At 38.3% G+C, this 17,456-nt stretch overlaps 1 protein-coding gene across 1 annotated transcript in view; it reads left to right on the top strand.

Moving 5' to 3' along the window:
* cpt1b (carnitine palmitoyltransferase 1B (muscle)) overlaps positions 1–17,456 on the top strand; it is a 59,607-nt gene that overhangs the window by 16,705 nt on the left and 25,446 nt on the right. Inside the window, exons 5-8 of the mRNA XM_028815210.2 lie at positions 1,762–1,863; positions 8,328–8,465; positions 12,811–12,888; positions 13,232–13,339. Coding sequence (XP_028671043.1) covers positions 1,762–1,863; positions 8,328–8,465; positions 12,811–12,888; positions 13,232–13,339 — 426 coding nt within the window. The remainder of the gene's footprint in view (positions 1–1,761; positions 1,864–8,327; positions 8,466–12,810; positions 12,889–13,231; positions 13,340–17,456) is intronic.

Below are 17,456 nucleotides of genomic sequence, written 5' to 3'. Positions count from 1 at the left end.
TACAATCAGATTGTGACACAGACTACGAATGCAATGAATGTAATTACCCCGATCTACATGCTGTCAAATAAACGAACCACACGCCGTGGCGCAACGTTAGGGGCATCACCTCTGGCGCTGACATCCGAAGTTCGATTCCCGAGAGGGAGTGCAGTGGAGTGTGTACGCCTGATGAGCCCATAATGAGGGCGAAACACGTGTCGCGTACTCTTTGCATTTATTTGACAGTAAACTGTTTCAACCATATATATATATATATATATATATATATATATATATATGTATATAAAAGTGTAACTCAAAGTGCTTTACAAGAAATAAAGAAAAGAAAAAAATGTAACAATAAAGAAAAATAAACAAATAAATGCAAACTTACACAATGCACATAAACAACAGCTAGAGCCCACTATTCTTCAAGCATCATAGTTGGCTCAGAGTACGTTGATCTGACGGCAGTGGCGCAAAATGAAAAGAAAACAGAGAATAATATAGGTTAGTAAAGAATGCAAATTTATAAAGTATATGACATTCCAGTACATATAATTATCTAGTAGAACTGGCACCAAAAACAAAATGAATGAAGAAAAAGTCAACTTAAAAAGGTAGGTTTTTAGGAGTTTCTAAAATGCCCCTTGACATATATCTATTGGCAAAGTAGTTTAGATTTTTGGCGCTTAACAGCAAAATGCCACCTCACCACGTCTTTTATGCTTGGCTCTTGGAATAAAAAGAGACCAGAATTTGAGCATCAAGAGACAGGCACCCCAAAATACCAGGATCATTCAGTGCTTTATATACAATCAAATGTATTTTAAAATCAGTTCTAAAGGCAACCAAAGTAATGATGTTAAGACTGGTGAGGTGTAGTCAGATTTTCTCTTATTAATATTCTTGGTGCTGAGTTTTGAAGTAGCTGTAGCCAATACAATTACCTGCCAATTCAAAAAACTCTAAAAGCTTACACCAAACAGAAATATGGCAATTTTAATTTATTAATTAATGATTAAAATGAATAGAAACATGCAAATTTTAGTAAAACTGGTTGCTATTTAATTTGGACCCTTCAGGGCAGCTCTTCAATATTTGTTCTCAGCTTAAAAGTAATGACCAGATCAATTATGGCGTATGTGCAAATGGTAGAAAAGGCTTTTAAAATACCATTTTAGTATTTTTCAGTTAATACTAAAGCTGTTTTCCGGTATTAACTATATGACTACATGAAAAAATGTTAATAAATGATCTGTAGCCTTGGACTCAATGCCACACCTGGCTGTTTGCTGTGTGTAGTCTCCACATTCTCCCTATACTGATGTGGTCTTTCCTGCCACAACCCAAAAACATGCAAGTTGGGTTATCTGGAAATTCTAAATTGGGTGACTTTGTGCACCCAGTAGGTGGGCCCTGTGATGGAATGGTGTTCACTCTAACAATGATTTATGCGTTGCATCCAGTGCTGTCAGAACAGGCTTCAGCCACGCAAATGTTAAACTGAATTAAGCAGATTTAAGAATCGTTTATTGGGATGTTGCAGACATCAGATGGCTCACTGGTTATCGCAACTGATTCATTACTCCAAAGTCCTGTGTTCCAATTCTAGATCCAGCTACTGTCTTTATCGACTTGCTCCATGTTCTCCTTGTGTCTGTGTGGGCATTTCTTCTCATTCTCTGGTTTGTCTCCCACATTATAAAGTACCTCAGTTCTTGACAATGTTTGAAGGTTTGAACAGAAGGTTTATTTTATATTTTCCTTTATCTACAGGTCTTGGTGAAGATTTTTTCTGTCCGGAAGCCTATGCTTTACAGTTTCCAGGCTTCACTTCCTCGCCTTCCAGTGCCCAGAATCGATGACACAATAAAACGGGTGAGTGTGAAATATTCTTGTCAACTTGGACACATCCAAAGCAAGACTTTTAAATGAGTGCTTGAACACAAATTCCAAAGACATCTATGTCTGGTGAATTGGCGATTGGTGCTTTGTGAGTGAGTGTGAGTGTGTCAAAGGTTGACTCTTGCCTTGCACCCAGTTCGAGTCCCACCATGACCTTAAACTGCATTTATCATTTTTGATGATACATAACTCCTGGAACACAAAAAAATTTTTAAGTTAAACAGAAAAGTTCACTTTTTTACCAAGTGTTACTGACTTCCATGCACATAACATTATAACATGTTCTATTGCTGGATGCTAGTTGTGAAGTTTAAATAATTTGTATTTGTTTGTAGAATGGTAGAATAAAATTTAGCCAAGAAGATTTGTTGAAGCATTCAACTATTGAAACCGTGACATACTGTGCCTTGAAACAGACTGCTGATGGAGGTCCATTTGATTTGTGAAGTGTAAAAGACAGGGCACAGTCAGCCATCTAAAAGCTTACTATATTGGATGTGCCAGATGAGGAAGTATTGATTTGCAGTACCCTATCATGAATTAAGCATGGCAGCACACTACCTGAAATTGTTTGCAGTTAGAAAAGGAATATAAATACTAAATAACTAAAAATCCAGATCTCACTATTCACACACATGAGAGGACCACACTATGACAAAAACTTCATAACTCCATGGATACACCTTGCATGTTCTCACCCACCAATAATACAGGCTGGTCATGGCACTGTAAAGGTGTAGAACGTTTTTCAAAGCACACACTGAGATCCTTTGTGCCAGTAGAGTAACATTTCTATGCCACAGGATACGTGGTCTTCCTTGCTGATCAGGTGCATGGGATTTTCAGGAGGATCGTGATCCGTATCACAACACTACAAAAGTCCTTCACTACCAGAATAAACATGGAGGTGAATTCAGATTGATGTGATGGCCTCCTGGTCAAAGGATCTCAGTCCAATCCAGATTCTGTATGTCTTCAGAGTGGAAGTCCACCATCAGCTAAGTATGGAACACATTGGTATCAACATGGACCAGAAACACTCTGCTGCTGCCAGGTGTCCAAGTGAGGCTCTTCATAGGAAAAGTCAGAGTCTGCATTCAGAGCTCAACCTCTTAACAACTAAAGAAACGGAATAACTCATTTTTAAATCAAGACATCATTACTATGAACTTGGAGAGAAAGCTAATAAGCTCTTAGCTCAACAAATCCACAAGCAAGAAGTTCACAATGCAACCCGAGCAATCACCAACACGAACGGAGATAAAATCATTGACCATAAAAATACACACTTTTAGAGACTACTATAAATCCTTATATTCTACGGAGTTTAAAGAAGACAACACACAATCTAATGCATATCTGGATGCATTACAGATACCACAAATAGATACTCTTAGTGCAGAGAAATTGGATAAACCTCTGGCGCTATCAGAAGTACTAGACGCTATAAGGTCACTTCAGAGTGGGAAAGCAGCAGGCCCTGATGGCTACCCTGTCGAATTTTATAAGAAGTTCTCCACTCAGCTAGCTCCCCTCTTATTAGCAACATTTACAGAAGCTAGAGACAATAAAATTCTACCTCAAACTTTTCGCCAAGCATAAATCACTGTCTTTCCTAAACAAAATAAGGATTTATTACAATGTGCATCATACAGACCAATTTCACTTCTGAATAAAATTGTTAAGATTCTCTCCAAAGTCCTAGCTAGAAGGATGGAGAAAGTGCTGACTTCGGTAATATCACAAGATCAAACTGGATTTATTAAAGGCCGACACTTAGCTTCCAACCTTCAACGCCTGTTTAATGTAATATATTCACCAGCAAAGTCAAACACCACAAAGATATTATTATTGTTGGATGCAGAAAAAGCATTTGATATGATTGAATGGAACTACCTTTTGACTACATTAGAGAAATTTGGGCTTGGCCCGAACACTTGTGCATGGATCAAACTACTGTATACCAATCCAGACGCTTCAGTTTGTATTAACAACATTTGTTCAGACTACTTTAAACTAGAACGTGGTACCAGACAAGGATGCCCCTTGTCACCTCTACTTTTTGCAATCGCCATGGAGCCACTGGCAGTTCACTGTCGAAATGCTTATGAGATAAAGGGGATTATCAGAGAAGGACTTGAACAGAACATTTCTCTATATGCAGATGATATGGTACTGTATATATCAGACATACAAAATACTGTGCCTGCAGTGTTAATAGCACTTACAGAATTTCAAAAGATCTCTGGTCTCAGAATTAATTTGAATAAAAGTGTGCTCTTTCCAGTGAATTCACAAGCATATAATATTAGATTGGACACCTTCCCTTTTACCATTGCAGATCAGTTTAAATACCTAGGGGTAAATATCACAAGTAAACATAAAGCTCTTTATCAACAAAATTTCGCCATCTGTATGGAAAAAATTAAGCAAGACTTGCATAGATGATCAACCCTTCATCTCACTATAGCTGGAAGAATTAACATTGATAAGATGAATATCCTTCCTAAGCTTCTCTTTTTATTTCAAAACATTCCAATATACATCAATAAATCATTTTTTAAGCAATTAGATTCAACCATAACCTAATTTATTTGGAACTCAAAACATCCACATATTCAAAGAGCGACCCTACAAAGACCTAAGGCAGAAGGTGGCATGGCTCTACCTAACTTTCAGTTTAATTACTGGGCAGCAAACATACAAGCTATAAAAACCTGGACACAAATAGATGAACATACACAGGCTTGGTGTGCAATAGAAATAAAATCCTGCAGTACTTCTTTATATTCCTTGCTTTGTGCCCCAATAAATGCAAGTTATCGCCAATATACTAATAACCCAATTGTGCTTCACTCACACAGAATATGGAACCAATGTAGAAAGCATTTTAAGATGGAGAATCTTTTATCTGTGGCACCTATGCATGAGAACCACCTTTTTCAACCCTCGCAAACATATGCAGTTTTTACTATATGGAAAATATTTGGGATTAAATTACTTAGAGATCTTTATATAGACAACATCTTTGCATCCTATGAACAATTACATTCCAAATTTAACTTTCCAGCAACACATTTCTTTCACTATCTTCAAATTAGAAACTTTGTTAAACAGAACCTGCCCGATTTTCCTCATCTCCCACCTTCCTCTATGCTGGAAAAAATATTGCTCAGTTTCAAGGACTCAGACAGCATTTCTGCAATATATAAAATTATTTTACAGTCCCTCCCTTTCAAAAATCCAAGAGGTCAATGGGAAAAAGATCTCTGACTCAACATATCAGAAAAGGAGTGGAAGGGAGCAATGCAGAGAATTCACTCGGGCTCCATATGCGCAAAGCATACAATTATTCAACTCAAAATTATATATTGAGCACATCTGTCTCGCTTAAAACTGTCCAAAATGTTTCCAGGGCAAGATCCAACCTGCGAATACTGCAATCAAGTTCCTGCCTCACTGGGTCACATGTTTTGGGCCTGCACCAAATTAACATCATTCTGGACCAAAGTTTTTAAATGCCTATCAGACAGCCTTGGTGTCACAATCCCTCCTAACCCATTAATAGTTGTGTTTGGTGTTCTTCCAGATGGTCTTAAAGTGGAGAAGGACAAACAAACTGTAATTGCCATTACTACACTATTGGCATGCAGACTTATCTTGCTAAACTGAAAGAATCCTAACTCTCCTCTTTTAAGTCAGTGGGTAACTGATGTTTTATATTATTTGAAATTGGAAAAAATCAAATTCTCACTTAGAGGATCTTTGCAGAACTTTTTCAAAACCTGGCAGAATCTAATCAATAATATTTTAGAATAAGCTCTTAAAGCACTGAGGCAGCAGATTCTCTTCCCATTTCTTTTTCTTCTCCATTTATCTTTATCTGCCTATTAAACTCATCAATTTATTTATTTTTACAAGCTTTAAGATTTACAGTAATCTCTCGCTATATTGCACTTCAACTTTCACGACTTCACTCTATCGTGGATTTTATATGTAAGCATATCTAAATATATAACGCGGGTTTCTGCGGACAATGGGTCTTTTTACTTCTGGTACATGCTTCCTCAGTTGGTTTGTCCAGTTGATTTCATACAAGGGACGCTATTTGTGGATGGCTGAGAAGCTACCCAATCAGAGCATGCAGTTAAGTTCGTGTGTGCTGATTGGCTCAACGACGGTGCACCGAATTCGATTCCGCTGCATTAACCAGTAAGTCTGGTCTCGCTCATTCAGCATCAACGTGTTTCGCTGTGTAAAGAGTTAACTTTTGTGCTCTTTTGTGTTTATCTTTGTGCATAGTCAAGCCCTTCGTTACGGCTCCAAAACGATCTGCTCCTGCTACTGCTTCAGGGGCCGGGCTAAAGCGCTAACGGAAGATGCTAATAATTGCCGAAAAGGTAAAATGTTTGGATATGTTTTATTTAAAAAGGAGGAAAAGAATATAAGATCTATGGCCACAAAATGAGTTGTAAGTGGACATAATAAGGCGGTAAGGTTTATAAGAGTGTGGGAAGGGTTTATAAAGCCTTAAAATACATATATACAAGGGGGACTTCGCTCGCCTACCCCCGGCGTTGGGTATCCTGAAATACATTAGTCGAGCTCGTTCGTCTTGGAGCCGTGCCCGCTTTGCTTGCGGCATTTTAGACGCGCGTTGTAGGCGCCTGCGTTCATTGATTTTATCCAGCCGGACTCGTGTTTGTATATCCGTCAGTCGAGCTCGTTCGTTTTGAACCTGTGCCTGCTTTTCTTCCGCAGTTTCAGACACGCATTGTAGGCGCCTGCATTCATTGATCTTATCTAGGTGGGCTTGTGTTTGTATCGTTGAGCTGTATTGTGTTTGAATTCAGTGTAAAGCGTTCAGCGGTTTGAACAATCCCAAGCAGCACATTATTCCTAACTTCACTCCACAGTAGTGCCACTCACAATATGGCGGTGACGCCTGCGCCTTCCATAGTAGTGCCACTCACAATTTGGCGGTGACGCCTGCGCCTTCCGTACTATCATTGTGGGCCTGTGGGGCCGCCGTAGCCTCTTCCGTTTGAATCTGGGCTGCAGCGCAGAATCCTCTTTTTTGTATGGCTGTGTTGTTAGTCGTTAGCTATGGGCGCGTTGTTGCTTCATTTCTCATTCACGTCAGTTGAGCTCTTTCATTTTTGGGTCATGACTCCTTCGTTCGTGGTGGATACGACTTCGCGTGTAGTTATGCCTGCGCAGTATGTCTCATGGTCCCATCGCCGTGTACCTGCGTCCATGCCATCCGGTTTACCATTCTCGGTTAGTAATATGGATAATAAAATAAATACAAGGTCGCTACTTCGTGGATTTTCACCTACCGCGGGGGGCTCTGGAACATAACCCCCGTGATAGGTGAGGGATGACTGTACTCCATTGGCCATGCTCTGTTTCTCAGGGGTGAGGATTGATTTGTTTTCAATCCTATTTTTTGTAAAAAGTGATCTATTTGTATGGTATGATGACAATAAAATCAAGAAAATTAAAAAAAAAAAAAAAGAAACATTCTGCTGGACCTTTAAAGCCTTTGTTTCAGGACAATGATGGCAAACTAAATATATGATACTTATTGTATAAGGCCGTGCTGTAAAAAGCCTGGGGTCCTAGAAACTTTTTAAATCGTCAGAAAGAAAACTGAAATATAGAGATGTCAGGTAATTGAAAGGAACTACTCTAGGCATCTCTCTCCTAGGAGGATTCGTTTTGCTGATGTGCTCACCTCGCTTGTGTGTTAGCAGATAAACGAGTTTCTGTTTCCTTGGAGGTGGAGCCCTTACCCTGACTCCACCTCTTACTTCTGGGCTGAACAGACAGACACATACACTTCCACGCATAGACGTTTATATATAAGATCAGCACCCAACAAAAGGGTCACCCAGCGTAATCAGACTCAACAGAAAGACTGACACAAGTGTTACAAGCCAAGTACTATGAAGGGTAACATCCTGATTTCTGATCTTTAGGCATGTGGATATCTTAAACTAAGCTTTTGTCCAAATTACAGCTCACAGGAAGTAATGAAATGCAAATTGTTCTTTAAATATAACTAGTTTGTCATAATGAATGTTTCTTTTACCATCATCTTTTGAGGACACATTGGACTACAGTACCAACCAATAGTACTCATTCAGTATGTCAATTGGGAAGGCTGAACAGAAGCTGAAAAAAACTCGAGCCTGACCCAATCTGGAATAAATAAAATAATGCCACATAGTAACTGATTCCATCATTAAAACATATCTAACAGTCAGAGCTGTATTATCACAGAATATGCCATTAACTTTAAAGTGTACATTCCCTCCAAATATCGTCATTTACACTCCTCAGCTTGCTTTGTAAATAGGTGTACTGAGGCAGTGTAAAGATCAATTAAGGATTAAATAATGTAACTTGACTCTTCTCTTTTATGTTGTCCGCAGTACCTGGAGTCAGTTCGCCCTCTACTGGATGATGAGCAATACAGCAAAATGGAAGCTTTGGCTGAAGAATTTAAAAAGAATCCAGCACCACGACTACAAAAGTATCTACTTCTGAAATCTTGGTGGGCACCAAACTATGTGAGTAACCAAAAAGCAAGAACGGATAGATAGATAGATAGATAGATAGATAGATAGATAGATAGATAGATAGATAGATAGATAGATAGATAGATAGATAGATAGATAATCTTGAAGGCAATTGAAAAGTTGTGTACATGTATATATAGTTTACCTAGCAAGCAAGTGGCTGCCATTGTGACAAAACACAATGAAAGGCCTCAGTAAAAGCTGTAAGTAAGAGAGGAAACCAGTACCTAAGTCTAGTAGTCCAAGTGCACAAAGAAGGGCACCATCTAGCAGTGCTTTGGAACTAATTAAGCTTGTGTATCAGAGAGAGAGAAGTAAATCCAGAGAATAGGATGACAATGAAACAGAATACCTTCTGGCTGACATACATAGTAAAAAACCAAGAGACATAGGTGGCCAACAGAGGAAGTTCAAATTCAATTTTAAGTTCATTAGAAATTCAGAACATTGGAATAGTAATAAGAATAGGCCATTCTGCACGATAAGTTTGTTCATCCTAGTCACCTAATTTCTCCAAAATAACATCAAGTTGAGATTTGACAGTGCCTAAAGTCCTGCTCTCCACCACACTACTTGATAATTCATTCCATGTTTCTATGGTTCATAGTTCGAAGAAAACCTTTAACATTTGTGGCAAACACTGCCCAACACAAGGGCGCCCACCTGTTCTTTTTGAAGAGTTTATTTTACAGTAACAGCCTGGCTCCACTGTACTAATTCCTTTCATAATATAAAAAACACATCAATCCAATCATCCCTCCTTCCAGCCTTTCCCAGCAAGCAACGCAATGCAGGAACAATCCCTGTACAGAGCATATCACCTCTTCCTCTCTGTTCACTTAAACTGAAAAGGTTCATCTCCTTCAGTCTCTTTTCATAGTTTAGGTGAACACTGAGAAGAAACTGGGACTTCACAAAACTGGACAGGTTTGCAATTGGTGAGTCTACCTCCCCTGTAAGACAAAAGAGTCAATCAACTTTGTAGACCAATTCAGAGCAGTAATATGGTTTCGTATGTCTGCGATCAAGCTGGTACTATGTTTTCTGTTGTTTTTTCCTACCCTTGCATAAATAATATTAAAATAAACACAGTGTTTAAAAAGTGAGGTTTCCTTGTCCTCATATCATATGTGCGGACATCCCATGGGGTGTTCCTGTTTTGTAAATATAGATGAGAACAAAACGTTTTAAGTATTCTTGGGTGTTGATTTTGTTATGTGCAAACATTCAGCTCCTGTTTGCTAAAATATTCATATTACAGGATTCTAATATTTGTAGTTTATAGTGTATGTTTCTTAATTCAGAACCAAGTCAGCTTGGGTGTTACAACTGTAAAGTCAAATACTGAGCAATAGAGGGTATTGCTGATTTTCTAATGCTAGAGGACAATACCCCCTTTGGACATTCATTCTCACTTACGTAAAGTGCAGCATTGTCTGAGTTCCACCACACACACACACACACACACTAGAGCCATATAAGCAACCGCAATTTGCATGTCTTTGGACTATGGGATGGAAACCAGAGCTCCCACAGGGCTCCAGCTGCCCTGTGACACTTCCCTAGATAAGTAGGTTAGGAAAATGGATGGATGGCTTTTCACTCCCCTTTATACGTCACAGTCAAGAGACCACAGAATTTCATCATGTCTCTCAAAGACCCCAAGGTCTAACTATTCAATGATGAAGAAAATGCTGGATACCTTTGACATTTTCTGTTTAGCTTCCTTTGAATGACCAACTACCTACATTCTTAAGTAAACAGGGTCAATATCATGAGTACAGAGGACAGTAAACTTCTTACTTGCAAGTGCTTGCCTAATAAAATTGCAGTTGACAATCTTTATTTAATAAATAAATATTTCATAAAAATAAGTTCTCTTTATGGGAGTTGAATTCAATAGATACAGTAAATAAATCTAAAATATTGTCAAAATCAAGATTAAAATCACACAGTAAAATCGGGCTCCTTTCTTCTCTATTGCACCCCTCTTTCTCATCTACTTTGCTCTCCACCTTGGGTCTGCGCAGCATAGCCAAGACGCCAGAAAACATGGTCATCCATCAATTACTTTTGTCCCTGCCACCTCAGCCAGTAATCTGCTAGGAAGCTCAAAGCCCTGTTTCCCCTCAAAGCTTTGTTACGCCATCACTATCCCTTGGCATTATTGAGACAGCCCTTGAAACCTTCAGCCGCTCCTCTCATTCCCAGCAGGGCCATCCAACTACCTTGCCTCGTGTCCACTGCATTTCGCCCTTTGTTCTCTCCAAACTTTCTTCCTTGATTTTATCCTTTCTTTATTGCTCTTTCTTTTTCTCTCTCTGTCCTACTCAGATTCCTTATATCCTTGTGGGTGCAGGTGCTTACACTAATGACCCATGGAGCATCAATGAGGAACGGCTGTACTGATTACTCTTGCTCGATAACAAGCAATCAGCCAATTTCCCTATTAAACACTCCGGGGCTCCACAGCTTTTCACCTGCATGCACCACCACAGAACCCTAATGCACTTTACCACAGTGTTAACCAACATGCAACACATTGCCACTCTGCAGCGTCATGATCAGTGAGTATAACTATCTTACCTTGAAGCTTCTGTCCTCCTTACCTTCAAAACCTGTCTTTCTTCGAGTTCCCTGTCAAATTATGCATTTATTGGTTGTGCTACCCGTCTAAGATGGGTTGAAATCTAAGTAATCAACATAAACCCCAGTGTTAACATTTTCAGTGCATCATCTATTGGAATGTATTTTGTAATGCATGTAGTAATAAAATGAACTGCATTTGTCATTCAAAAAGATAATGCATCACAAACATTTGTAATAATAAAATGTATTACTACAAATGTTTGTGGTGCACCACCAATTGAAATGACAAAGGCAAATCATATGTCTCTGTTATATGTCATTTGGTATGGGATTCGTAAAAGCAGTGTTAATGTTTGTGAGGTGCCATCTGTTACAATAACAAAAGCAATGCATTTCATTACTACAAATGTTTGTGATGCACGACCTATTGGAGTGACAGAGACATAGCAACTGAATGGACACACAGACACTTGTGTTTTTACTAAAGTGGTTTCGAAAAAAATAGTTTTATTAACACCATACCTGTTTCTTTGCTGGCTTGGTCTGATCTGTTGTCTAGCTTTGTTGCATTTAATTGGTAATTAAATTAAATTAACTGGCAAACCTGAGTAAGTACGCTGGTGGTCATACTCAGTAAAGCAAGATATCAAAGAACAAAGCCAAAAAATGTAAAATCAAAAAATAAGCACACAGTCAAAAAAAAGAACATTAAATACCAAGGAAAAAAACTCAACTGAATTGTTTTGCAAAGACAGGACACTCATTTCTAGAGGAGACAGTTTTTATTAATTCCACACTATCTTGTCTCCTGCGCCTTTTATTACATGATTGCCACCTAGTTAATGTCACATGGCAAAAGAAGCTGAGAGGAAGAACAAAGGGCAAATTACAGAGAAAAATAGTGACTAGGGGTGAGAGCTTATGATGTGATACACATAACACAACCTAAGAACTGGAGGTGCTGGTTACGTTGCCCACATAATTGGGCTTTATGTTCTCCTCACGGCAGCCTGACAGGAAAAGAACAATGGAACGGGCATTGCTGGCAGAAAAAGAAATGCAGGGACCTCTGCTGACAGTGAAGCACATTACACAGGCTAATCATTTACATTACAAATGCAAGTCATACTCTCTGAGTGCAAAAAAAGTCATACTTGACCAAAGATTTGGAGGTATGTGCTTTTCCTATCACTTTATTGGGTTTCAGGTCCTCCTCAAGACATGCAGTGCCATGGCCATGCAATATTGCTGACAAGAAAAGAATGGCATGACCGTCAGGAAAGGAACCACAGCGACATCTGACAACATTGAGGCACATTGTGCAAGCCGAATGATCATATTCGCCAATAAAAGTCATACACCCTGATTGCAAAAGGTGGTCATACACACCGTTGGGCACAAAACAGGTGGCAGCAGTTGACCTGGGGGTGCTGTGTTTTGCGAGGACCAGAGGTCCAAGTGTTTGCTAGTTATTCTAGATAAGTAGAATGAATACAAAAGGACTAAATCTTTGTTTCACAATACAAATTTGAAATTGAACTTGAACATGTATTCACGAATTTCTACAACTGAATAATTGGTGCTGAAATGCCAGCCACACTGAAGTACATTTTGCTTATTTCAGAACCTCTGTGCTAGTCAAATACATGAATACAGTTGAAATGAACTGCTAACTCATGATGAAGCATGACTATTACAATGAATATGTGATAAAATATCAATGAGCTGTGTCTTTATCTAATGACAGGTCAGCGATTGGTGGGAAGAATACATTTACCTGAGAAGCCGGAACCCCATCATGGTCAACAGCAATTACTATGTCATGGTGAGCTTTTTTCTGTAGATAGATGTTTTAGTTTTATTATTTTGGAATTGTAGTAATATAGCTTACATCAATTGTGCTTTCAATTGGTCGATTGCAGAAGTCTTCAATGTATAAAAACCAAGATGCAAATAAATAATTAAATATTTCTTACAAGAATACAAGAATAAAGTATCACTTCTATGACAACATGCTGCCTACGTTGGGCAAATAATCACAAGACGTTATAACGTCTGTTTCCTTTCTGGGAACTTACACACTTCTAATTGTGAAGGGCTCAATAAATGAAGACTGCTGTGCATTTCATTTTGCACCATTAACAGTAACCTTCTTATTTCAACATCAGGACCTTGTGTCGATGACCCCAACTTGCCTTCAGGCAGCAAGGGCTGGAAATGCAGTCCATGCCATGCTGCTTTATCGCAGGAAATTGGACAGAGAGGAATTCAGCCCAGTGAGTACATGTTTTTTTTTTAATTCTGTCATTTTAGGTATTTCAGTTTATTTATTTTATGCTTTAAGTTCAAGTTTATTGACACGTGTTCACAGTACAATTAAATTTTTACTTGCATGTCTCTCTCAGACTAGTAACTGCAATATAAACCAATCAAAATAAAATTAATATATGTAATACACTGTATATTTTCCAGGTTTGGGGTGCCATGGACTACCCCATTTAATATTGGTGACCATCTTCAAGATAAACTTGGCCAAAATAAAGCAGGCTACAGTGTCTTACCTGGCTTATATATACACCATATAAATGACAGATGTACCAAAAGATGTGGGCTTCCAGGCAGAGCTTGAATGATGTCAGGGGTCTTACAGTTAGTTGAGGTCTTCCTGGCTATTGGAAAAAGTGAAAGACTTTTAAACCACTGCACAAAACACACCTTCTTGCCCTGTGCTCCCTTTACTTTGGTCCCCAGAAGAGACAGTCTAATCCCATCCATGTGGTAATAAGAATATGTATCTGTCACATCATATGTCTGTTGAGAAGTGGTCTGTGTAACCACAAAGATTCATTTTATCAGGATAAATATGTTGTGATCTTAACTACAACATTTCTAACATTCTGAAATTGGAAAAAAAAAAAGTTGAGTCAAGTGATGCACAAGTAAGTTCTCATTCCAAAATCAGTGCAAAGAAGTAATTTATTAGTACAAAATAGGTCTTCACTTGAGGGCCATTAGCATGAGGTAAACCCCTATGGCTTGTGATACAGGCAGCAATGTGTCTTGGCACAAAAGTCACAAATGGCACATGTTATTGAGTTGATCATATCTGTGGGGTGCATTGTAGTTGGAATCCTAAAATGAGCCAGAGAAACAAAATTTGTGATCAGGCATCATGCTTTTGGATAACGTTATCAGACAAGCCCCGGACATTGAGATCTTCTCAATGTGTTATTGCACAGTCTAGCTGCCCCCAGTACAAACAGCAAAGGTAGCCAGCTATTGTAGGCAAAAGCACACTTTGCAACATACCAGTCACAAATGGTTCTTGGACTGCATCATTGTCCACATTGTGATTGTATTTGGATGTCACCAGTTCCAAGAGATAAGAGGCATGAGCCAATGCCAACTCAAAGTAGTTCTGATATCATGCTGATTGAGTCCAGCACCAGCAGTAATGCAGTGTATAATGGTGAGTGGTACACATCTCAATGGGTGCCATGAATGTCATTCCATTTCTGCCAAGTCATGACATAAGGTATTGTCCATGGAGAGCCCATTTTTCTCATATTTACAACCCATGGCAGACTAAATGCATCAATGTCTTATATATCTTTTAAGAAGACAATTGAGAACAATAATGTTACACTATGCATCACTTTATACACTGGGGAGGCAAAGGAAAAACAAATCTGAGATGCATCAATATTGAGCTATTAAATTATTGCAGCACCACTTTCTACAGAACTGCCCAAGAATAGTGGCCTCAAACCAGTGTTTCCCAACCTCGGTCCTGGGGGCACACTGACTGCAGGTTTTTGTTCCAACCAGATTCCTAATCAGTGACAACACCTGATAGCACTGATCCCATTTAATTAGCTGGTATTATTTTTCTCTTATTCTCCATTCAGAAAAGCACAGCAGCATGATTTTTACATTTATAAGACATTTAGAAATATTTCTGCTTTTGCTATAGATTTAAATGCTTAACTCTCTTTTGTTGATTTCATTATATTTTGCCCTTTCTCTCTGCAGTTTTTCCCCTTTATTGTATCTTATTAATGACACTTTAAAAACGAGCAGATCAGACACGCTGGCAAACACTGAATAATCAAAGGCTGCAAGTACTTTAGCATCAGACCCACTAATTAGTAAATAATGGATTCATTAAACAATTAGAACACCTAGAAAAGTAGAATGAAAATCAAGATGAAAATATTATTAAAAAGAACAAAAATACATTATTCCCATGTAACTGCTTGTTACATTTTAATATATATATATATATATTTTTTTTTACCAAACTTATTTTTCTAATTTCTATATTGTTCCCAAAATACACAACTTGGGAAATAACACATCACTTAATTATCCCAGGAGTCCAATTAAAAACAGAAGCTGGTTGGAACAAAAACCTGCAGCCACAGTGTGCCCCCAGGACCGAGGTTGGGAAACACTGCTTCAAACTAAAGGGCTGCAGATTTGCATTCCTGGCATTTTCTTAATTAAAAGCTAGATATTTCAAGCTCATCAATAATTTAATGGTTAATTTTCTTTTTAAGCACTCAGACTTTAATTGGTTCAGTTTATTTCTTAACCAACTGCCAATTAACAATGAGATGTAAATTAGAGAATCACCAGCTAACAAGTAAACGTGGTGTTATTTGTATCCATTAATATCTGGATAGAAATTAGAAAGAAACACTGCAGAACCATACAGTTGGATAGGTTGAGTTTTTAAATTATTTTGCCTACCTTTAACAGTACCTAACACAGCATTTATAGCTGTGACCAAGCCGCATGATGTAAGCACCAGAACTGCCAATAATTTGCACTGGAGATTCAAGTTTATTTTTATTTACTCTCTATGATACATTTATATGCAGATAAACATATATGGTGTATGTTTATATCTGTTACCTGTTACAGGTGGAATCATGTTGAACTGTAATTCATGGGACCATAAAAATATTTCATTATAACTGAAATTTCAATTTAACAAATATGGGGAAAACACATCTACTATTGTGACCGGGGCTGTTGGCGATTCACCACCTCTAATGGCAGGGTCGGAAGGACAGCTCTGTAGCTGCTCTGCCGCGTTTGGTAAGCAGTAAACCAAGGGCAAAGCAATGGATTGTCCTCTGCAGGATCAGGCTTACCGCGTAACATGCTTGTTGCACAATTTTGAAAAGAATTAACACCGAGCTTGAACCTGCTCTTCCTCACACTCTCTTGGTCTGCCACATTGATGATTCTGAGCTGCTGGTGTTCTTCTAATCAGAAGATGGAAGCTAAAGCAGGATGCTTGGCTATGATGTGACTCCTATCTCATGTGCTTGAGTTCTAAAGTAACAGCTCCAGTTTTGAATGAAGTCTTGAGACTGTACCTGCCTTCTCTATATAGTAATAAAGTACTTGTAACTTCCTTGGAAACTTGGACTCACCTTCCTGTCTCTTGTGCAACTCTGACCCAAACTTGACAATAGCCTTATAAAAAACACAACTTCTTAAACTGCAAAATATATTTTATTTAAAAATGACATTGTGTAACTTTTTTTTTTATAGAAATACAGGTATAAAAGCAGAATGAAAATGAGGCATTCGATGTAACTCCCCCAAAACCCCCCCCCCCCCCCATGAGTACACTGATGCCGTTTCTCACTTTTTTTGTGCATCGCAAAGAAATTTTGAGAAGCGCTATGAAAGTACAGTATCCACACACGACACACAACTACCCACATGGAACACTCGGTGGAGCACTGACTCATAATTCGGCTATACCTGTATGATGTCGTGCCTACACTCTCACCGAGACAGACCTGAAATTTCACAACAGACTGTCACTTTTGTTTGGTCTAACAAGAAAGTGACAGCCTGTTGCAGGGTTCCCAAGACTTTTGTGAAAATATAGGCGCAGCATTAAGTATTTTTTGTATCGTATTATTATCTTCGATGGCCATCTTTGGTCAAAAAAATGTTTGTTATACTGAAATTTACATTTTGTTAAAATGAAATCCAATAAACATGATGTTGTATGAACATTTGTCTGGGCCAACAAAAAATATTTGTTATTCTGAAAGTTTTGTTACTTTGGTATTTGCTATAATGGGCTCTAACCTGTAATTTAAGGATTTATGTATAATCCATTAAACATGATGTTGTATGAATGTTTGTCCGGGCCAACAAAAAGTATTCGTTATTCTGAAAATTTTGTTACTTTGGTATTTGCAATAATGGGCTTTGACCTGTAGTTTAAGGACTTTTGTATAAATTCGGGCAGTTGTGCATGTACTTATTTGTTTTTATTGTTATTCCATTGGTAATTTGTGTCTAAGGTGTCTCTCTGCCATGTCCTGTAGTGTACCTGTAAATTTCTGAAACACTGGGAATAGC

This window comes from Erpetoichthys calabaricus, chromosome 1, assembly GCF_900747795.2.
Source record: "Erpetoichthys calabaricus chromosome 1, fErpCal1.3, whole genome shotgun sequence".
Classification (NCBI taxonomy): domain Eukaryota; kingdom Metazoa; phylum Chordata; class Cladistia; order Polypteriformes; family Polypteridae; genus Erpetoichthys; species Erpetoichthys calabaricus.
This window is presented reverse-complemented; position numbering and strand designations above follow the sequence as displayed.